The sequence below is a fragment of the Oreochromis niloticus genome, linkage group LG13 (genome assembly GCF_001858045.2).
Source record: "Oreochromis niloticus isolate F11D_XX linkage group LG13, O_niloticus_UMD_NMBU, whole genome shotgun sequence".
Classification (NCBI taxonomy): domain Eukaryota; kingdom Metazoa; phylum Chordata; class Actinopteri; order Cichliformes; family Cichlidae; genus Oreochromis; species Oreochromis niloticus.
Genome location: NC_031978.2, coordinates 10470872 through 10493857, shown reverse-complemented (window position 1 = coordinate 10493857; position 22986 = coordinate 10470872). Strand labels below are relative to the sequence as shown.

The following is a 22986-nucleotide window of genomic DNA, read 5'->3' as shown; positions in this document are numbered from 1 at the left end:
GTCTGGTGAGGTTTAAATTACGTGCTTTGATTTTAATCAGCGTTTCTTTGACAAACTCACTTTGCAAAAACAAACACTCATCTGGACTGACCTGAACCTTTATCGTCAGGTTTAAGCTCCTGGAAACCAAACTGGAGTCGACCCTGAAATCAACTCTGGAGATCAAAGAGGAGAAAATTGCTGCGCTCGAGGCAAGACTGCAGGAGTCCTCCAACCTTAACCAGCAGCTTCGCCAGGAGCTGAAAACGGTATGTAACACAACAAATGGATGTTTTTAAAATATGGATTTGTAAAGTATGGATTTGCCAGTTGTGCTGGCAGCAGGTTAATGAGACTATTCCAGATGTCATTCTCTCCAGCCACACTAGTTCTTTCTGGGCAATCCCAAAGCATTCCCAAACTCCCCAGCCTGTTCTGTCTCTTGAGGTCTCCTCCCATCTGGCATCCTAACTAGATGCCTGAACCATGTCAACTGGCTCCTTTTTTTTTTTTTTTTTTTTTTTAAATACTTGAATAAAAAAACTTGTTCATTTACAGATGTTTAGCATTGCCATATTAAAGAAAACCCCATTATTAAAAACTTGAATATGCTTGCTTGTCCACTTGAGACCAGCATGTCTCAGCATCTTTCTCATACACTCAAACACTAGAAACAATGAAAACATCGAGGACTTGTCAAGGCCGATGCATTATTTATTTTATCCACTCTTCGTTTCTGTCTGCAGTTTATCTATTTATAAGGGGCGATGTGCAATAGGAGATGTCTGCTTTCCTTCAGGGAGGCGTTTGTATTTTGAACCTGCCGACACAAATCTAATCCAAAGCTGTGAAAAAACATGAGCCATGAACAGGCGGCCGCAGGAATTGAAATGTTTAATTTTGTTGACTTACTATTTTCATCCCCAGGTGAAGAAAAACTATGAGGCACTCCGGCAGAGGGAGGAGGAGGAGAGGATGGTGCAGAGCTCGCCCCCTAAAGGAGGGGAAGACCCTCAGGCTGTCAGTAAATGGGAGAAAGAAAGCCATGAAGCCACCAGAGAACTGCTGAAAGTCAAAGACAGACTCATTGAAGTGGAGAGGAATGTAAGTTTAGATACTGTCAGGAATGAATTATGTTGTGAATTTTGGTTCTATACTTTCCTGTCTAATATACTGTCATGTGTGGTCTTCCCAGAATGCTACTCTGCAGGCTGAGAAGGTGGCCCTGAGGAGCCAACTCAAACAACTGGAAACCCAAAACTCCAACCTGCAGGCTCAGATAGTGGCTGTGCAGAGGCAGACGGCCTCCTTACAGGAGAACAATACAACGCTACAGACGCAGAATGCTAAACTACAGGTAATCTCCATCACACCTCTCACAGCTTGGTGTGTGTTTATGGGAGTTTTTCACCATTCTTCCAGAAGTGCATTTGTGAAGTCAGAGAATGATGCTGACTGGTCATGTTGGAACAGGAAGGGGCCGTCCCTAAACTGTTACCTCAAAGTTAGGAGTATGAAATTGTCCAAAACGTCTTTGTATCCTGAAACATTAAGTTTCTTTCACTGGGGCCCAGCTCCCACAGAACAGCCCTACACCATAATCCCGCATCGCCCAAACTTTATACTTGTCTCAGTGCAGTCAGGCAAGTACCGTTCTTCTGGCAACCGCCAAACCCAAACTCATCCATCGGATTGCCAGACTGAGAATCATGATTCATCACTCCTGAGAACACGCCTCCACTGCTCTGTAGTCCAATGGTGGAGTGCTTTGCACCACTGCATCCAACCATTTTTTTCTGTTTGGTGAAGTAAGGCTTGAATGCAGCTGCTATGCCATTAAAACCCTTTCCATGAAGCTCTCTACTCTCTGTTCTTGAAAACAGAGAATTTGGGTTCTGTAGCAATTGACTTTGCAGAAAGCCGGCAACCATGCATATAGTAGGTGACAGAGCTTTGTTAGCCATTCTGACTTGGATGGAACTGCATTGTGCCTTTATAGGCTCCTCTGTGTACTGCCCTGTTTGCACTGTTGCCTTGCCCGGCTGCTTGGCTCTCTGCTCTGGATTTACACTTGTCCTCCCTGTTTGGCAGTAATTCAAACCCTTCTTAAGGGTGGAGGGATTTACACAGTAGCTATTTCTCTGTTTGCTTGTGTTGCTTTGAATTGGGCACTGTTTGAGGACATTTGTCTGTGGGGTGGGCTAGAGGTAGTTAAAAGAGTTTTTAAAAAAAGGTAGAAATTGTAGCAACACCAGGACTCTGTGTGTGTGTGTTCATAGTGTGAATAAACACAGTAGTCATGACTGTAGAGGGATTTGAGACCTGGGTGCTGCTGTGATCATAAAGGAAAAGAAGTAAAGAAACAGCTTTCATGCCGATGTTTTGTAGTGCTTTGAACCAGGAGAGCCGGTTGAGGGAAGAGTGCCCCCTACAGACCAAAGTCCCATCAGCTACTGCTTCCAAGTTCTTTGATGTTTGATTTAAGGGACTTAATACTGTTCTTATTCACACACCACACTTCACTCTTATCACCTCTTTACGTCCTTATGTCCTTTTCTCCCTCTGCATTTGTCCTCTTCATAGGTGGAAAACTCAACTCTGAGCTCACAGAGCGCATCCCTGATGGCCCAGAACACCCAGCTGCAGAGCCAGCAGAGCAGTGTGGAGGGAGAGCGTGAAGGAGCGCTGAGGGAGAAAGAGGAGCTGAGGGCTACCTACGAACTGCTGCTGCGCGATCACGAGAAGCTGGCAGCGCTCCACGAGAGGCAGGCAGCTGAATATGAAGCGCTGATCGGGAAACACGGTGGCCTGAAGACCTCCCACAAGAGCCTGGAACAGCAGCACAGGGACTTGGAGGACAAGTGAGATGTGGTTTAGGAGCTTGGGATGGGCACATGCTCAAGTCTAATTACAGCTCAAGTCTCATTTGTGACTTTAGTTTGTAGTTTGGCCGCCTTTTGCAAGGAAATATGGTCCTGGACCTAACGAAAAAAGTGTTAAAGTGTGTGTCTGTTTGTGTATGCAGGTACAAACAGCTCTTGCAGAGAAAGGGGGAGCTGGAGGAGCTGGAGAAAAATCTGAAGGAGCAGCAGGAAAAGATGGCCCTGGAGAATCAGACCCACCAAGCTACAGCTGACCAGTACAAACTGCTCAAAGAGGAAAATGATAGGTCAGCTCAACCTTTTTTCCATAACCTTAAACATTATGCTCACATTAGCACTAATTTATCAAAGGGACTGAATTAAATGCATGAGGCCTTATACTGAGGAGTCCATTTTCTCTCTCCTCAGGTTGAATAGCACCTATCGTCAGCTCTTGAAGGACAATGAAAATCTCCAGCTGGACCATAAAAACCTAAAGAGCCAGTTGAACAGTGCAAAGCTGGAGCAAACCAAGCTGGAGGCTGAGTTTTCTAAACTGAAGGAGCAGTACCAGCAGCTGGACATCACCTCCACCAAGCTAACCAACCAGTGTGAGGTAATGAGTCTCCTCTCTTCCCTTCAGGTTTTTCTCATGGTGTCTACCTTTTTAATGTATCATATTTCAAAACACTGCTTCTAAAGCCAAATATGAATGTATCTGTCTGTGCTTGTGTTAGTTGTTGAGCCAGCTGAAGGGAAACTTGGAGGAAGAGAACCGTCACCTGTTGGATCAAATCCAGACTTTGATGTTACAAAATCGCACACTGCTGGAGCAGACCATGGAGAGCAAGGACCTGTTCCACGTGGAGCAAAGACAATACATGTAAAACCCACATGATTCTGGCATATTTCTTTGTGTCTGTGTTTGTAAATGCAAATGTGCTGCATTCTCGTCTGCTTTTACTGTACTTTTTTCTCATTGTCCAACCTTCAGAGATAAGCTGAATGAGCTGAGGAGGCAGAAAGAGAAGTTGGAGGAGAAGATCATGGACCAGTACAAGTTCTATGACCCTTCACCTCCACGCAGGTGCATAATTTTTCCTTTAAATTACATAGAATTGAGTCAAACTGGTAAAGTTCTGCATACTTGCTGTCTTGTATTTTGAGATGGAAAAGCAATGCAGCAGCAGGAAGTGCGCGCATCAAATATTTATTATCTGCAGAGCATCATACAGCTGTATATTGAAACTTTTTTTTCTTAACCCTGATAATCATTTGGGTGCTCAAATGAAGCCTAAAATAAAACGCATGGGACATTTAAAATGCATCTAGCCTTTATATATCCTTTATACGATTATGTATTGATTTTTAAAATCCTATTTCCTTTTCTTCGTCTGTTATTGAGTGTCTGTCTCATCTCTGCTTTACAGGCGCGGCAACTGGATTACTCTAAAGATGAAGAAGCTGATCAAGCCGAAGAGCCGGGAGAGGATGCGGTCTCTCACACTGACTCCATCTCGATCAGAGTCTGGAGACAGTTTTCTGATTTTTCCCCAGGACAGCCAGGACAGCTCATCCATAGGCTCAGGCACCAACTCGCTAGATGACACGCTCTCACACAAGAGCAGCAGCAGTGAGTCTGAAAGAACCACACACACACACAAGGTTGCACAGTTATAGTTTCAACCATCACTGAAGGAACTTCTTTTAAAGTGTTCACAATAATTTTTTTGTTACAAAAAGAAAGGAAACTGATAAAATACTGTTTCATAGTACACACAGAATTAGTGAAACATTTGCTAACAGCTTTAATTTGATGCTGAACTTTCTTCATTGACACATAATGGTCCACTTTGTGAGTGTGGCTTTGTATGCCTGAGTGACTGAATGGGTCTTTCCTCCTAACTGCTCCTTTGCTTCTTTATATCTCTCTCTCTCTGCAAAGGGAGGAGAGGGCAGCAGTCTCATGCCCAAGTGCAGGGCTCCTCCAATGGTATGCTGCGGATGGGGAGGGTGGGAGGGGTTTGTGACCCGACTATCACGTCTTTCAGGGCATGTTTTCGTGAGTCCATTGTCCATATCACTCAGCTGTCGTAGAGATTACGGCTGAGCTGTGCAGGCTGACTCTTGACCTCAGACCTGGTTAAAGATGCAGAAGCATTTCTTGTGTTTGAAACAAATTGAGGTGCACTCAGTCAGCTGTTACCAATACTATTAAACTCGATCACTGAAGAATAGTATTATTTTATGTAGTTACTGGCAACATTTTCAAGGGGATGTCCACCATTTCTGAAGAAAAGTCGCTTTAAGACTTTTGCCTCGTGTCACTGGAGTCATTGTCAGTTGCTAAGCTGTAAGACTTAAAATCTTGGAATTTGCGGAATAATTTGGACTACATTTACGTTACCAGCATACTCGCTCAAGGTCGAGCTGAATCAAGTGCACCTCATGGTTTAAATATTGGAAAAAAATCTAATCCCAAGATGCTTTGCTCTCAGGTAACCTGTCGATCTGTTCAGCTCACTCGTAAATAAGAAACGTCCTGTATCATAGCATCGTAGATATTAAAAGGTGCAATGCATTGCCTGGTTATCGCGACCTGGCTTGGTTGGTTGTTTTCAGTTGTACTGACATGAACTGTAATCACCAAGTAACAACTAAACCACATAGGTCTGCTATGTAGCACAAAGTTGTCAGTTAGTGTAACGAGTTTGTATGTTTTTCACAACACACAAGATAAGAGGTAAGACAAAGAGAATGTAGCCTTTAACAACCACGTAGTAACATTTGCTAAAACACTTGCGTACAGTACAGAAATTACACAGTCGAGTGTGCTGGAACAGCAGCTATAAACTTCTCATTCTTTGAGGTTCTTGGGAAAGTCTTTGCTGGAAACACTGTAGTGCTATTTTTTGCTGTTAGCCTGCCCCTTCTCCTGATTGCACCCTTTAATAATGTTCATCTTGTTGTCTCATATAGGTGTGGAATGTGTTGTGTTGTGTACAGAATGTAATGCTTGGAAATAAGTTGAGAATGTAATATACAGTGGTCAAAACCATTAACATGAGAATGTGCGGATGATGCTGCTTGTGTGCAGGAGACGGTGCGTGTTTTGCATCATGTGTGTCTGTTTTCCTATTGTTTACACAATGTAGTTTTTTTGTTTTTTTTTTATATACAAAAGTCTGCCTTTAAATACAGAACATATAGAAAGTCAGTGGAAGGCATTTAAGTCCATCCAAAGGGCATCCAATAAAGTGTGTGTGTGTGTGTGTGTATATATTTTTAATAATATGGGGAGTATTTGTATAGATTGAAATACCTTACTCTTGATTAACTATCTAATAGGCTCTCCAATATTATAACCCACATGTTTTTAAAGTCATATATTATAGTTGTTGTGTTGTCTGTTGTCCAGTTAAGGTGTCCAGGAGCTCAGCTCTCTCTCGCCTGGTTCTGTCTGTGAAAACATTAACCACATCCCTCTGTTCTACCCTCCTTTTCTTTCTTTTATTTTGCTTTTCCTTCACCTCCCTCCTGGCCTTACTCTGTCGCTCTCTTCCCTCCCTACCTGTCTACCTACCTGTCTGTCTCTGGCTGTGATCGGACAGCTATAAAAAGGTTGCCTTTCATGAGGAACAGATCCAAGGACAAAGACAAGGCCAAGGCTATCTACCGGCGCTCCATGTGTAAGATCTGTTAGCTGCCACGCTAGCCTTCATCTGCCTCCTCTCCCTCCTCTTGTCGCGCTAGGAGAAACAAAGGAGGAGCAGTCACTGATGTCAGGGTGGTTGCAGCGAGGCACTTCAGGTTTCAGTCACATCTGCAGAATTTGTGTTTAAAACTCCAGAGTTTTATCCATGTTTTAGAGATGTCTGCAAAGGACCTACCAGAGGATCAATTTTTAAATTCTTTATAGTTTAGTCACCATACCCATCCCCCTGCCGCTCTGCTATACCTGGTGACATCAGTGACTTGTCCTTAAAAATTTTTCCTAGTAATCCCCACCCATCCCATCACTTCTGCCGCCACGTCTGCCGCCGCCACTTTCTCCTGTAGAGTATCTTCCAAGTCTTTACTGGCTGTCAGCAGTATAGTGTCACTTTACTCTCACTATTTGCAGATGAATGAATAAGACAACCTTAGTGTTTGTTAGGGCTAAACTATAGGAACAGTGGTGATTTAGTTTTTTTCTGTTTTCTTTTGTTTGATTTTCACCTCTGGACCAAAACCATGTCATTTGGTCACTTACAGTAATGTGCAATGGGCAGCTTTCTTGTGTGCTTTGTGGTTTTATTTTGTTTGTGTATGCTGAATGAAAGGCCAAGTGTGTGTGTGTGTGTGTGTGTGTGTGTGTGTGTGTGTGTGTGTGTGAGAGGGTGTGTGAGAGGGTGAGACAGCAGGAAAGACTGTGAGTTTGCCTTTCATGCGTGCTCCCGTGTTTGATTACAGCATGACAAAGAAAATCACTAAGTGCTTGATCATCGCTCGCACTCACCATGGAGGACTTGAAATGGAGCCTTTATTCTGTCTCTCTCTCTCTCTCAGTCTGTCTCTCTCTCTTCTCTGTCAGCGTGCTGCATTTCAGATCTTATTCTGCTGACATGGGCTTGCCTCGCTCTGATTTATTTATTTATTTTGTGTGTGTGTGTACAGCACCACCGCCGTTGCTCAGAGCAGCTTTGCATGTTTCCATGCTTCCTCTTCACTGTCGGCTCAGTAATCAAAGTGCATAGAGACGGTCAGGGATGTCAGAAAGTGTCTGGCTGTGACCGACCGTGCACTTTGGTTGATATGTTGTTGGCTTTTGTGCATTGAGTTTTAAAAGGCTTGGAACTGTTATTCTATAGCATGAATTTATTATTGAATACTGACTTGTATCCAGTGATAATTATAGTCTAGATCTGGCCTTAAAGAGCATTTTCCTGCCCTGTCAGAGTCCTTCAAGAAGCAAGTCTCAGCACTGGGTAGCCATTTTGAAAGGCCTCTGTACAGTTGTTTATCGCTTTCATCTAAATGAAAGGCGAGAGAAGTTGTAGTTCCTTCTGTGCACAGTTTCACAGCGTTACAGCTTCGCTCATGGCTCAGTGCTGACACAACTTCTCACATGATCTGTGCTCTTCTCATTTCAGCAGAGCCAATTCATGATACAGTATTACAGCGCATTTTTGCTAAGATAATGAATATGAGATGTTCTTTTCTTATATGAAACTTAAACATGATTGGTTAATGTATTTTCCATTTCGTCAGTTGATTGGCTCTGTCGTGGCAGCAGCGGGATAACCGCCACCTTTGCTTTTACAGAATCCTTTTAGAGATTATTGAAGGATTCTTTGAGGCCACGTCTGTGTCCTGTAATGTCTCTAGGCACATTCCCAATGGTAATTTAGCCTTTGTCTCCAAGAGGGTACTAGATGATTGTCCTGTGTACAAAAAAAAGTTGTAAAAAATCTTTGCAAGGTTGTTCTTCCCTCGTAAGGATATTTTAGCAACCAGTTTCTCTGATTTTAGTTTGCCTTTAAAGTCTGGATGGATTAAATTTGGACTTCTCTAAGATAAAATGCCTATAAATCCTGAGCCATTACTTGAGGTAAGATTAAATGTATTAAAATGCCTAATCTCATTTTTTTTTCTTCATGCCAACCCATCCATCCTAGCTATGAATGACCTGCTTCAGACCATGGCAATGGCAGGCGGTCCTGAGGCTCAGTGGGCGGGCAGCAGTGAGAATCTAGACGGGGCTGAAGCCGGAGATGCCAACATGACGGGCAGAAGCAGGCGCAGCGGGCAGCGCATGAAGGAACTCGCCTTTTCCACCAATGCCATTGATTGTGCCACCCTCACCCTGCCTAGTTCAAGTCACAGTAGAGCCAAGCACAGGCTTCAGGTCAAAGGTCAGGATGCCTGTTTGTGGAAATACATTGTGTTAATTTCCTCATTTCGTTTAGTTGACGAAATCTGTTCAGAACAGAGTGAAAAGAAGCTGTAGCATGACTGCCCTCTTTATCTCAACAGACAATGCCTCCTGCGAGGATGTCGTCGGCTCATTGGATGATCCCAAGAGTCAAGGTAGAGTAATGCTTCACACGACATCAGCACGAAACTGTGTCAAAGAAAAGCGCCTGCGGTCTCTCAGCACCAGGCTGGAATCTGAAGGCCCCTTAAACAAGAAATGAGGGGGAAAAAACAGGTCATGTCCTCAGGAGTCCCACTGATAATCTTTGGGCTGCCTTCCTGCACTTTGATTAAGCTTGATTTAGAGTTAGATGGGAGCAAAAGAGACGGGGAGAGGGAGACAGATCAGCCTTTGCTGAAAGCAGGATTGACTTTAATACAGGCGCTAGGGTGTTATCCAGGGCAGTTAATCTGGATCCAGGCAACACTTGATCAGGTCTGTGTCGCTTTAATGTAGATGACCCAGTTGCTAAACAGCCACCAAACTACTGGCACACATTCCTTAAGCTAGGTCTACAGACAGATTTCTCTTGTTGTGTTTAAGTGCTGCAAACATCTGCACTTTTGATGGTCAATAAACTGGTTCCACAGGATGTTGTTCCCACTTCATCACTGTAATGGTTGGAGAAGGACGCCCAGTCTCACTCACACACCGGATGTTACTCAGAATGTATGAGCCATTAGGTCATCGGATGTTGTAGAGACTAATGGTAGTTTGAGACGTGTATTGATTTTTTTCCCCCTCCCCCAGACACTGTAAATTATTTTTTTGTTTCCATCTGCGTTTCATTAAACTTTATTATTTTTGAGCAGTATTGAGTTGTCATGTTACCCTTTAGGTGTGTTGCATTGTATGTTTTTGTTTGTTTGTTTGTTTGTTATCAGGGCCACAGGGGTATATGTCCCCCTGCCATTTGCGTCGTTGTGCTGTTGGTCTGAGCGCTATGTGCAGAGTGTCCTGTAACATCTGTAGTAAGTGACAGTTACTCGGGACTGAGGATCACTGTGCGGCCACAAGCAATCCGCTGGTTTCTGACTCTGATACTGATCTGTAACGTTGGGGTTGATTTGAAATTCTAATTTGGTGTCATGCATGTCGTGAAAACCAGTTTGAGATGATTTCACGGTCACTGGTTTTCAGTTGGGGCTGTCCCTGTCAGCACTGGAGAGCGCAAGTTCATGTTGTCTTTACACCTTTCCTTTACTCTTTGTCTTCCTTCTCAGTTCCTAACATGGCCTGTCATTTCCTCTTTAATTACTAACAGACTCACACTTGTTTCATCTGTCACTTCCCCTTTATTGGTGGGAAATCGGTCCGTATATTTGGGTGTCCCTGCCCTCTCTGTCAGTAGTTCCTTTGTTTATTGAATGGACATATTGGGGCTGCAGCCTGGCATTGAGCCACCTTTCCTGTCCCTCTGCCTGGCATGTGCCATCTGCTCCCCCAGCAGGAGACGTTCTGTCAGGGTGTTGGCGTCCGTATACGTGTTACTCCTCGCGTTGGTGCATGTTGGTGTGGATAGGTGCAAGCGTGTACAGATATAAATCCTGACTGTGAATGTATCTGTGCATGTGTCTTACCTCTCGTCCCTTACCCAGCCTCCAGACCCTCCAGTCTTCATAGCAACAGGACCACCAGTAGTAATAGTAACAATAACTCCCACCTCACTTCTCCTCTGGAGGGCAAAGGTATGCTCCTCCTTTCCTCTTCCTCTGCTCCTATCCACTTATTACTCTTGTCTTTTTCTTTGGCTCCCTTTCATCTTGTTTTTCTTGTGTGAAAATGTGATCAAGTTGGTTTGGTTCAACTTTAAGGCGTTCTATTTTCTTCATTGGGTAGAAAGCTATAACTCATGATGGTAATAAAATTAGATCTGAGATAAAATTATGAGATGTTTTTCAATATAATGCTTTTTAAATGGCATGGCGTGTTCTGAAAGTGTGGGGGGGAGTCTGATCACTACTAATGCAATCAGAAATCTTGTAATCCATGCCTCCCCTCGTCCTGCAGGCACATTGAACGGCAGTCTGAGCAGGCCTCACAGCGAGAGCAGCGGCGAGTTCAGCCTGAGTCTGGACCAGGAGGTGTGGTCCAGCAGCGGCAGCAGCCCCGTCCAGCAGCCCACCTCCTCACGCTCCTCCCACCAGAGCCCCCTGCAGCTGCGCAGATCTCTCGACCCATCCGCTGCCGCGGGCAGCGCGGTCCAGACCCAGATCAGGAAGACGGGATCCCCAAGGCGCGAGGTGCTTTCCCTGCAGCAGTTCCTGGATGAGGGTATTGATCCTGCAGAGGTGAGGCCTGAAATTCTGTTATAAGTGCTGTTCTTAGATTTATTGGATTACAGCCTACATATGGACTAAAATTGAACACGTTCTTCTTTATTAGTCAGTTCAGATTGCGTTTGGAGTTGGATGTGAAATGTTTCCATTGTTATTTGTTCTGTCCTTAATGCTGTTTGCTGTCTTTTGTAGTCTGGCAGTCAGGAGAACCTCACTGTAGACTCTCCTCGCCTCTCCACGTCCTCTGAGCACAGCCAGAAAGAACGTACTGTCACAAAGGGCCGGGGCATACTGCGCTCGTCCAGCGGGAAGGCAGCACCAGTTAGCGCTGACCGGCCTCCGAGGTCTTCCGGACAACCAGGACGCCCTTCCCTGCGGAAGGCCGAGAGCACACGCGTGAAAGGCTCCGCCCCGATCCGCGCCAGCCTGTCTTCACAGGGCAAAGCGACCTCGGTCTCCGAACGGCTCGATTCAGCCTCCTCCACCTTGCCCCGGGCCAGCAGTGTCATCTCCACCGCTGAAGGTACCACACGGCGTACCAGCATCCACGACCTGCTGTCCAAGGACAACCGGCAGCCCGTTTCGGTTGACGCTCCTGCTGCTGCTGCTTCCACCAGGGCTGGGCTACGCTCGCAGCCCACACCCAGTGAGTACCACCCCAACAGCACCAACCTTAAGGGACCCCTCACCACCATCACCCCCATGCCCAAGTCAGTCAGCTTACCTTGCCATAGCTTGGAGGACCCCGACCTCTCCACCCTTGAGTCTTTCCTCGGCCCTTCCTTCACTGTAGAATCTGTATTCATGGACTCCATCTTTAGTGAGTCAGCAGACAAAAACCTCCCCTTCCTTTCTCTTAACCCCACCTTAGTCAGCAACATCAGCGGGCCTCCTGTTACAAATAAGACCCACCCTCCTCCTGTGCCGCATCACATTCGCACCCAAAACCAGACCCCCTACAGCCAATCAAACGGCCAGATGAGATCCAGTGAGGGTGTTGATCAGAGTTGTGTAAATAATCCGGATCAGTCACTGAGCCCAGAGGAGAGGGAGTCTCTGTGGTATGAGTACGGCTGTATCTAAATGACGGGGAGGTTTCTGGTTTGCTGATTTTAATACTTGACTTGAAGAGGGAGGAACAAAAGGATGGATAAAGAGCAAAGCCATTTCCTCTGCATGTATTCATCAGAGCACTATCTGTCTCTGTGTAGTGTATGTGGGTCATTTTTCCCCTGTTTGCTATGGTGCTGATTGGTAACTTTAATTTTTAATTTTTTTTTTAAACCCCATTTGCTTTTTTATGATGCCGGACTTTGACTGTTCTTCCGTCCAATAACCTTTCACACATTATTTTTACCTCATCAGATAAGTTTTACCTGGCTAACATTATACTATTATCTGTTGCACTGGGGCGATACATTTTAACTTGGGAATGAGAAGAAATATAGAATTATCTAAAGCTTTAATTTGAGGCCAGAACACACCGAGCAAGTCAGTTCAAGTCACACCAGGAATCATAAAAACAGCAGGAAAAGCTGTTTTCGATAATGAGCATAATGAGCAAAGCATTCTGGGGCAATTTCTTCATAGTAAAGTCAGATAATAGGTTCACTTTGCATTTTCTGTTTATTATGGTGATTCTTGGCAAGTCCCACTTTTCACCTCCTAAATTGCATGGCTTTGTTTTGTCTGTTTGACCTGAAACTTTCATTTGGATTGCTGTGATCAAAATGGTTTTCATACGTTTGTTTCTTATGATGGTGTGTGCTGTTTGTTTTTTGTTTTTTACATTTGATATTTTTTCTGTTTTTCTTTGCTGTGTACACATTCACTGGAGTGTTTGCTCCCCTCTGCAAATGGATTAATATGATCTGGTGGATCTAAACTGACCTCCTGGGCTGGTGACAAAATGATGAAGCTTCATTCCCAAAACAATCAGAGTGGCATTTTTAGTTTGAAACGTGAAAGTTGACGGAGAGGACACAGAACACAGCATGATGATAGTGATTTGGTTTTACGCAGTTTCTGATTGTTTGGGGGTATTTTAATTATTTTTTTTAGAACGTGGAGTCGATAATGTAAGTTGATTCGTTTGAGGTTGTTTTGGGAATGAAGCGAACATCATTCCTTTTGGTATTTTCTTCTGACACGCCACAAGTTGGATAACTTGAGGTGATATTTGAGACTGACCTATCTTGTATAGACTGCTATCATTAAGTTATAATCAAAGACGAGCACTACATATTGTGCCAATAGTAGTTGAACTGCCTGTATCTACGTCCTTATTTATTTCTGCTTTTGTACTCTTTAGTTGCTATATTGTATTTATCTTGATTGAAAGTATCCGCAGGTATGAAGTAAATGAAAATGGTCTGTCATCACTCTGCAGATGTAACATAAGCGTTGCCTTTGTCCTACAGATGTGGAGGGCAGAAAGTCTAAAAGCAGGAGCGGGGAGCCGCAGCAAAGCTGCTAAACCCTGTCCCCCCCACCCTCGTCTGTCTGCTACCATGCTGTGAGCGCGTGGTGAGTGAGCGAGCGGGAGGAGAAGGGGAGGGGGGTGGAGGGTGGGGTCAGTCTTGTCTCCATGGGAACCTAAAACATGGTGTAACAGATGTCATCCATCCTGCTGTGCGCTTGCTTTCCCCTGCTTCTCTAAGCTGTTACCCTCTCCCTCACTGTCCTGTCCATCCCCTCACTGTCCCTGTGGTGCCAAACGCCTGTTCAAGGAGCCTGATAGGACCCGTCTGCATGGCATATGGGCCATTTTACCGTGTAGCTCAGAGTGGATGCTGCTTTTTTTTTTTTTCCCCCCCTTGGTTTTCAAATCCCTCGACAAGACGAGCCATTCGGCTCCAGCAGCTCACCGTTTCCCACTCCTTCATAAAGCATCTCATGCTGTTGGCGACTGCTGAGTGAAGAAGTCGGTGTTTGCAGGCTGCTTATTGTTGCTGCATGGCTTTGGTGTAGCGCTCAAATCCTTCCCCCTTGCATGTAGATCCAGGCATCCTTCTGTGTTCCCTTGTTACGTCTCTGTCTTTGCTGGTACAGCTTCTGATCTTTAACTTTCTCCTTTCTCTGTTTTCCATCTCCTTTCCTTCTTTTATCTTTCTCAACTTTCTTTTCATCTTTCTTTCCAATTCTCTCTACTCCTCTTTGCTTGCTTGGGACTCAGAGAAAGGTGGCCTTGGAGCTGTGTGTCTGAAGCCTAGTAGAGTGAATCTGCTGAGACCGTCTACAGTGAGAAAAGATTGTAAAAGCCTGTCTCCCCCCCCCCCCCCCCCCCCCCCCCCCCCCCCTTTTTTTTTTTTAACCCAGGACACTTCAGTAGAGAAAAGTGGCTTCCTTCTCTGTTTTCTTCTTTCTTCCTTGAATCAAGGAAACAACTTAAAATTATTAGAAAATGTTACAGTGACAGTTTTTGTTTTCTTTCCACTAAGACTCCGATGGCAGATTGCACTGCCACTTGTCCTTCAGTGTGACGGACAGTTAGCCATGCACTAGTCTCTGTGGACTAAAATTAAAGTGCCAGTGTTCACACAACAGCCAACAGGGCAACCTTGAACCAGTGAGACAGACCTTCTTCTGCCCAGTGCCATGGTCATAAAACATTTTGTGACTGGGCAGAATGCACAAACAAAGACAACATGAAGCATGTCCGGAGAATCACAATCTGCATGGAGCAATCAATCAATCATCCCGCTTCCTTTATCCAATCAAAGAGAACAGTGTTCAATGGAAACATGCCAGGATGCCAAATGGACTCGGACAGGAAGCCATGACAGCTTGATTGAGTGAAGGTAGTGTGAGAGAGAGAAGTAGAGACTTATCATGGGAGTGTTTCAGGTCACCTATAAGGCAGAGACACACCCTGAGGAAAAAACCCTACATGTAGTTCATCTTCACTCTTCATTTTCATTTCACCAAATGGCGCTGAAGCATCTCATTTATCACTTCCATTGCTGCTCTAATCCAGAGAATAACTGTAAAAGCACATAGTCTTTACTTTCTAAAAAGGCACTCCGTAAGGAAGCGTTTAATAAATCTGTCTGAAGTATAGGTGACCTGCGACCTGCCCAGTGCAAACGGAGCATGTGCAGACTTCTGTTGTGTTGAACATGTTGGCAGTGATGAGACCCAGTGTTTTCCTCCTTTTCCACTTTTACATGAATTCATTTGATGTAATTAAAATTCATCAAGACTATCTGTGTGCGCTCTTGGTTCATTGTGTGTGCATGTATATATAGTCGGGGTACTCTGTTATGAGAAGTGTAGTCTAATACAACAGCGCTGCAGTGCTAATCGTGTTGGAGTTCAATTTGATCTACTGTTTGTGGTCCTTTCCTTTTTCAAAGGTGAAAAACACAGCAACTCAAATGCTGTTCTTGCAGTACTTGGTTGTTTATCTTACTGCTGAATTACTCTAGATTTCTGCGTTTTTACATTTTTAGCAGAACTGGTGTGTGAGTAACTTCACACAGTCAGATTTAAATACCCCAAATATGTATAAAATAGCCAGTCGTCTTCCTAGCTGGTGTAGTGTAACGTTAATTTGTAACTTTAGTAGATACGCATAGTTAAAAGTTAATGCAGTCTAGTACTGAAGTACTGCAATAAATTTTTCCATCATGATGTAGGCATGAAGGGAATAATTATGTAACAGACTTTGTTATAAAATACCCATTAATGGATAAAATGACGAGAAAGGAAGGGCTGCCTTTATATAGAGGAGAGATATTAACATCTTCACATTCGGCCAACTTCAAACCATCAAGTCAGCGATGGAATCAAACCTCATCCAGGCTCACTGATGGGAGAAGGATGACCAGGAGTCAGAGGTATGGTTCTTAAAGCCGAGTAACGTATTTTCTGCTGCAAACAGTAGTTAAAATGTTCTGCAGCGTGCTTGCAAATGATCCCTTCTTACTTATACTGATCATTAAAAAAAGCCTCTAATTTTCTCTGAAAATAGAACATTGTGTTTTGTCTCCCAGGGCCCATTTAACTTGACAAACTTTTAAAAAAATGTATGAAGACTGGACTTTGTGCCCCTGTGAGCACATGGGAGGCGATGTAGGCTGAATCAGGGGGTGTTTGGTGCACCCTAGAAGTGGGTTTTGGTACAGAACTGGATGAACTAATATATTCTGTGTAATTTCATGTTACCTTTAACTACCAACAGACCTTAGAGTGGGTTGGGTAATGAACACATTTTAACAACGTACATTAAAACCTAATGTAAGTAACTTGCTTTAATCTCATTGCAGGCGTAGTTTTCTCCACAGTTATATATTAACATTGTTTATATTGCAAAAAAATTTACATTAACAGTAAAGCTTTGAATAAAAAAACATCCACACCACTTTTTTTTTTTAATGTATGTTTATTAACTGTATGGTCATGCAAAAATCCAGCATCCAATTGAAACTCAGACATATGTTTCCCCCTTTTTTTTTATTGTAAGGTTACAATGCAATAAATTCACTTTCAAGGGGCACATAAAAGCTAAGGCTTTTGCTAATCTTTTAAGCATTTTAAAGCGATTTAACATCACTTGATTTTAACATCTCAGCCTTTTCATAACCTTGAGGATGCAAATAACATAGGTTTCCATTTCTTTATCAAGTAAACGGTGAAAAATTACCGGAAAGTAGACATGCATATTTCTTCCATTTGTAAAACTGCATATATAGTGTTGCTGTTAAAGATTGTGGTTTTTAAATTATCCTCTTTAAACATCTGTTTTAAGCATTTCACAAATCTTTTCAGCTCCTCGGTTCACTCGGGTACACTCTTAACACATTTGCCAAAGTATTTGGAGAGCCTGACTGCTGAACACAATAGGACTTTTAAAAGAATTCAAATGCAGGCAAGCTACTTGAAGTATAGGGAATCATTATTCTCTTATATGTATTTGGTGCTTTTTCAAAGTTAATCTGTGCCCTAAAGTGATCAGGCAGCTGATTTATCCAACAGCTGACATCAGCCAAGGAGAAATACAGATTATATGTGGTGTGACCGAAACTGGAAAACTGAGAAACCAAAACTAGATCTTCAGGTCTTTATTATTCTAGGTCAGGGTTCAAAAATCAAATGACTCACAGATAAGTTTATACTTAAAGTCGGGAAAAAGATTCTTTGAAACTGCATGAATTATAAAATTTGGACCATGTTAAAGATGCTTTGTGAAAGTGGATATTTCTAAAATCATCATACGCAGTGTTTAGATCCATTGTAACTTGCTACTAGTGATCCCTGTCTTGGCTTGTTGTTGCCACCTGCAATTCAGCAAAACATGAGAAATATCTAATTTTTAAGGTTAATTATGATCAAAGAAAGTGGAGATGAAATTTAAAGTATATTTTTTCCATAATATTTTTTCTCTTTTTTACTAAACGCACCCAATTTAAAGTAACCAGGTAAGCATATGCACAACCCCAAATCTCAGGCTCTTAGCTCTGGTTCATGTTAGTTAATATTTTATGCACAAAACTCTGGATGAGGATAGCAGCTCTATCCACTTCCTGTTCAAACCTTCTGTTTGTGAGGGGCAGCCAATCAGGGGAAAAAGCTACCTTAAAGGAGGGGGACGGGACAGAATTGTTATAAGTTGAATAATAAAGTCAGTAAAAGTCCAAGAATAAAAAATATGGAGTTGCAGCAGGATGCAGATGGATCTGCACACCACCTGTGTGACTCACTGTAAGGTCACAAACGATGACGAATCACTGTTAACGTTTAACTGAAAACTTATTTGTTAACCTGTGCAGCTCACATATTAACATCAATGATGGCTCACTTCCAGCCTAACAAAAGCAGATCAGAGGTGAGTGCAAAACTTAATGGAATTCAACCTTTTAATATTTTTGGTTTTGCCTTGGTTTTCTCTGCTACAACATATCAAAATATTTGAGTCTAGTTTGGTTTTGTCATAATTGACCAAAAGAGCTTGATGTCAACTGTCCAAATACTTTGGCAAACTCTGATAAATTCCCCTCCTTTTAAGATAATCGTTAAAGCCTAACTGCATTTTCCCCGTTCCATTTAAACATTCTCATAAGCGTGGAAACGAGCGCACGCACATACATACACGCACGCACACACAGACACGCACAATGAAAGAAAAGCATCTCATCAATTTGTGGTATCAACAAACAACTGAGCACAAATGGAACTACTGAACCATACAAAACATCACATAGTTTCAGTACTGGTTTTACAACGCTTCATTGTGGTGCAAAAAGTGGGAGGAGACACAGTTTTCATGGCATGTCAGATATGTCCACAGCACAGGCGCTTGATACAGTAGGGTGGGGCTCACATATGATTTAAATTTATTTACTTTTTTTTTTTTTTACAGTCTGTTGACCGTGTTAGCGCACAGATATGTGATGGTCCGAAGCATTGATGTGGTTTCTGCTCTTAGGTGACCACCAGCAACAGGACGGGTGGTGCATGAGTTACTATTAAGCGGCGCCGCACGGGACGGGACGGGACAGATAGCAAGCCTCACCCCTCCACTGGTACAAAGTCACACACTCACAAAGTTTCTACGACACAGTGAAAAAACAGTGCTGCAAAGTTTAACCACTGACACACAGATATGTTATTTTTTGTTATTTTTTTTTCAGGCAGAATCTTTGATCTCATGTGCTTTCATGATGTGAATTCCAAAAATATTTAACAAGAGGAAATCTTTATCCCAACATTTCAGCATTCGGTGTGTGCAGTGATCTGTGTGTGAGGGGATGAATCTCCATTCAATTCAAACCCTTAATATTTTTAACCTCTGCATAAAACAAATGGAAAATATCAAAGATTAGATCAAAACACTAACAGCTACAACATTTACAACAGAATCTGACAAAAAACCAAAACTAAACGGGGCCAAATTCACTGACTGCAGTTGATCAGCGAAGGTCCCAGAGCCCTCTAGCCAGTGTAGCCCTCTTCCCATCGTGCCTTTTTTTTTAAAATTTCCTCCTGTCCAATCCCTCGGCTGCATTCCTTTTTAAACATGCTTTTTTTTTTTCTTTTTTTTTGTAATAATGCCAGGACTTCACACAGAAGTACAGCAAGCCAAGACTGACGATATACAAATTATTTCAAGAACACAATCAGAACAAGAGACAGGCATAAGGGTGACATCATCATCACACGTCGTGGTGCTACTAAGATGGTAGTAAGGGCTGGTTAGCAAAGGTCACGACAAATGTGGAGATTGTAAAAGGGAAGGAATGATGAAAGTAGAGTGGCAGAGGTAGGGTGAAAGGGAAGGATTTTGGCAAGCATAACCTGAAGTTGCAGAAAGGTTCACTCCCTCAGAAGAGCGACCACAACAGCATCGAGTCTTAAGTGTCTGTGCAAAAACAGTACAGGCCATCAGAGAGTTAAGATAAATCATGCTTCACATCAAATACACACACGCAGACACACACAAACTAAACTAAAGAAGAAAAACTAAAGAGTTAGATTGAGAGCATCCATGCTTTCAGACCAGGTAGTTTAGAGACGTGAGGAGCTTTAGACTTTGACCAATGGCGCTGCCTAGTGTTCGAATGCACACAGTGCAGGGCAGACAGATGGAGGCCTTCTGCAACTTCAGGATGAGCTGGCCTGGATGCCGTGTCTAAAGCTCAGGAAGGGCTCAACCTCAAAGGCTGGAGCACAGGGACTTTGAGTGTGTGTGTGTGTGTGTGTGTGTGTGCATGCATGTTGCATGTGAATATGTTTGTATTTACACTTCGGGACCAAAAAAAACCGAAAAAAAAGCCGAAAACACCGTCACACTCATCTTCAGCTCCCCTACCTACACCTCAGAAGTAAATCATGCCCCCCTCCACCCCCCTTCGTCCTATATAAATATCCATTTATACACAATTCTGTTAAATAAAACCCCTCTTGATTAAAAATGATTTTTTTTCCAACACAAAATACTTTAAAACAGTATCCCTCGTTCAGGAGATAAAACGTTTTTCAGAATACATATTACAAAAAAGCAAAATAAAAATAAAGGTCCCTTCAGTAACACCTGAACCCCTTTAAAACATCGTGTGCAGATACTCAAATCTGACACTTAAATCTGGTGTTAAATTCTAATATTAACTTTACATTAGTTGCTCGCGTTCCCATAAACCCCACCCACAAATACCTTACAACTCTAAAACGACTGGATTAAAACAGACGCTCTGAACAGAAATCACTTTTTCCAAGACGTCCTCGCTGCCCCGGTCTCTGTGCGAAGTGTACTTATTTTTCATTTGTTATACATAATTTTGAACATGTTAATACTTTTCCACGCGGCAGACGAACAAAGAGTGGGGAAATGAAGGCCATGGGAGAAAAGGATCAGGACAGCATCACCCCTGTGTTGCCACCAGAAGCATGCACCATCTGCAAAAAGGGGCTGACATCAGCTGGGCCCCAACATCATCTAGCTAGGGTTGGACTGGATTGGTGTTGGTCGGTGTGGTCGGTCATTCAGTCGAGCTTTTAAGATATGCATTTTTTTTTAAATTGTTTTTTGGTTTGTGGTTTTGTTTTGGTTTTTCTTTCTTTCTTTTTTTTTAAATTGTAAGGTATGTTTCCCACATTTGTGTTTTCCAAGCAGCCTCTTCCTGGGCAGGATCCAGACACCGCTCCGACCACGGAGAATAAATGCTCCCAATAGCTTTAGACTTCAGGCAAAGCTGGAAAAAGGAGAGCACTGCGGTTAGTGAGTAAGTTCTCTCAGGGTTGAGGATGAGAACTAAAGGAGACTGAGCTTATGCTTTCCCACTGAGCCTGAGATCTATGGACTCTTTTAAAAAGCAGGTTAAAAACTAATCTTTTTAAACTATATTTTCTAACTCCTTGTCTTTATGTTTTTAGCTATTTTGCTGTGATAGTTATCTTGAAAAGCGCCACATAAATAAACTAAGAATATTTTACTGTGTTATGGATCCTTCTCAGCTTCCACAGCTGGTGGACTGAATGCAGTGGGGAACACAGGGCATCCCGTGTAAAAAGCCCCTTAATTTTTCTATTAAACTGACTTGTTTTCACCATTGTCTAAATACAGTAAAAGGAATATCATTCTTCTTTTACTCTCATTTACTTATACATATTACAGGGATAACTCAGAAGGTTGAGTGGTCGGCTTCCAATCCACTGACCGTCTACCCTGAGGTACCCCTGAGCAAGGTACACTGGTCCCCGCGTCTCCGTACACTGGCTGCCCACTGCTTCACTGAGTGAATGAGTTAAATGCAGAGAGGAATTTCCCCACAGGGATCAATAAAGTATACATTATTATTATTATTATTATTATTATTATTATTATTATAATATTGATGGACAACATGCTTCATATTGTATGCGAGTCAGCTCTTTGCCTAATAACACTCAGAGTTTACTCAACAACTCTTAAAGACAATATCTCTGATTACAATGAGTACCTTTAAACTCTGATGGATATCATTAAACTGTCACACAGGGCTGTTTCTCTCATGTGCCACTAGTTTTATGTGATCTAGCTTTAGCCGGTGCTGTTGAAATTTTATACACAAAAACCAAAATAATGAAGGAGTATCAGTTGTAGAAATTGCCTAGTGACAGAAATAAAGTAGTTTGAATTAAAGTTGAATGCTAAAGTGTGTGATAATGTAGATGGGAGATGGACAAAAGGATTTCAGAGCTCTAAATATTAAAAATTCTTGCAATTTAGATTGGTGCTGCACACCAAAAATCATTAAAGAACCCTTTAACCTGTGCAAAGACACTTTGCAGTCCACATTAATGCTTTTATTCAGCATTGAACTGTTATTGCACCTTTCAGGCTGTTGTATTGAGGTGGTGGCATCACCTTACCTGGGCCTGAGTTCTCAGTTCACTGCAGGGGTGCAGCTGGTGCCCCTGAGCAGTGGAAGTGCACATTGAGCCATTTGGCGTCACGGCGGTGCCACACACGAGTCTCCTCAGACTGGCAGGAACGCGGCCGTCCCTGACTGTCGATGTACTGCGTCAGACGAATGTAGGCGATGCAGGCGGCATCCTCGCCGATCAGATGGACATGGGGGTTGAGGATGGTGGTGTGCACCGGTTTGCTGTTTTTACTCAGAACTACGATGGAAAAATGCATTAACTTAATTTGTAAAGGTAGAACTGGCACATTGTAGTGTTTAGGGCTTTAATGTCCCTGCTGCATTTATTTCATATATTTTTATTAATTTAATTTTTTTTAATTCACTGGATCCACCATTTCAAAACACTCACGATCTGCTAGATTTTAGATTGTAAATTAGACAAAAAATGTTGTTAATAATTAAAAGAAAAGAGAAAAAAGAGGAAGAAAAGCTTCCAGATTCTACAACTTTAATTTAAGACTGCAACTAATTTTTAGAGGGTAGAGCGATCCAACATGTTTGGTTACATTTGACCATTAAATGAAAACATGAATGAACATATCACTGTAGGCTAAACTCTTGTTAGCAAATGCCAACTATAATGCCCCTGTGGATTCAAAGGGCTCAAGAACTGCAGGAAAAATCCACAAAACCGAGTAACTTACGATTCTCAAAGTAGAACTTGTGAAAGTCCATTCCCTCGACCAGGTTTCCGAGGGCCTCCGGTTCAAAAGAAGTTAGTCCTGGATCACAGATTCTCCTGTGAGAGGAAAAAGCAATCAAGAAAATCCTCATGTGAACAATGACGAAGAGTAAAATCTGCAAATCAGACCAAAAAAAGGAGAAATTCACAGTAATCTACAGCACTGTGGAAAAAATCCTGAGCCGCCTCCAATTTCTTGCTAGGAAAATGGGCTCAATCATTTACATATTTAAACATGTACATAAATGCAGCGTATAAGGCAGAAACAGAGTTTGTATAAGCTTGAACAACTGAAAGTCAATGTTTAGTATGACCACCTTTACTC

The 22986-nt window shown here is 42.7% G+C and overlaps 2 protein-coding genes across 46 annotated transcripts in view; one reads left to right on the top strand and one right to left on the bottom strand.

Annotated features, from left to right (window-relative positions):
• Positions 1-15279, top strand: part of ccdc88ab (coiled-coil domain containing 88Ab) — a 65395-nt gene extending 50116 nt beyond the window's left edge. Inside the window, exons 21-39 of one of the 7 annotated variants that reach the window (XM_025897404.1) lie at positions 110-248; positions 907-1083; positions 1175-1336; positions 2563-2840; positions 3005-3148; positions 3270-3456; positions 3578-3723; positions 3835-3927; positions 4271-4473; positions 4786-4833; positions 6452-6529; positions 8498-8734; positions 8856-8909; positions 9681-9767; positions 10395-10484; positions 10807-11087; positions 11268-11721; positions 13496-13601; positions 14394-15279. In XM_025897404.1, the coding sequence (XP_025753189.1) occupies positions 110-248; positions 907-1083; positions 1175-1336; positions 2563-2840; positions 3005-3148; positions 3270-3456; positions 3578-3723; positions 3835-3927; positions 4271-4473; positions 4786-4833; positions 6452-6529; positions 8498-8734; positions 8856-8909; positions 9681-9767; positions 10395-10484; positions 10807-11087; positions 11268-11721; positions 13496-13551 (2914 nt within the window). In that variant the 3' untranslated portion in view covers positions 13552-13601; positions 14394-15279. Of the gene's footprint in view, positions 1-109; positions 249-906; positions 1084-1174; positions 1337-2562; positions 2841-3004; positions 3149-3269; positions 3457-3577; positions 3724-3834; positions 3928-4270; positions 4474-4785; positions 4834-6451; positions 6530-8497; positions 8735-8855; positions 8910-9680; positions 9768-10394; positions 10485-10806; positions 11088-11267; positions 13602-14250 lie in introns of all 7 variants that reach the window. The other 6 variants (XM_025897403.1, XM_025897398.1, XM_025897399.1 and 3 more) reach the window with 6 other exon arrangements.
• A 1159-nt stretch (positions 15280-16438) lies between these two features.
• camk2g2 (calcium/calmodulin-dependent protein kinase (CaM kinase) II gamma 2) overlaps positions 16439-22986 on the bottom strand; it is an 82100-nt gene continuing 75552 nt past the window's right edge. For all 39 annotated transcript variants that reach the window (XM_013271535.3, XM_019366462.2, XM_025897410.1 and 36 more), the window contains 3 exons: positions 22624-22718; positions 21924-22175; positions 16439-20764 (listed from right to left, as the gene is read on the bottom strand). In XM_013271535.3, the coding sequence (XP_013126989.1) occupies positions 21943-22175; positions 22624-22718 (328 nt within the window). In that variant the 3' untranslated portion in view covers positions 16439-20764; positions 21924-21942. The remainder of the gene's footprint in view (positions 20765-21923; positions 22176-22623; positions 22719-22986) is intronic.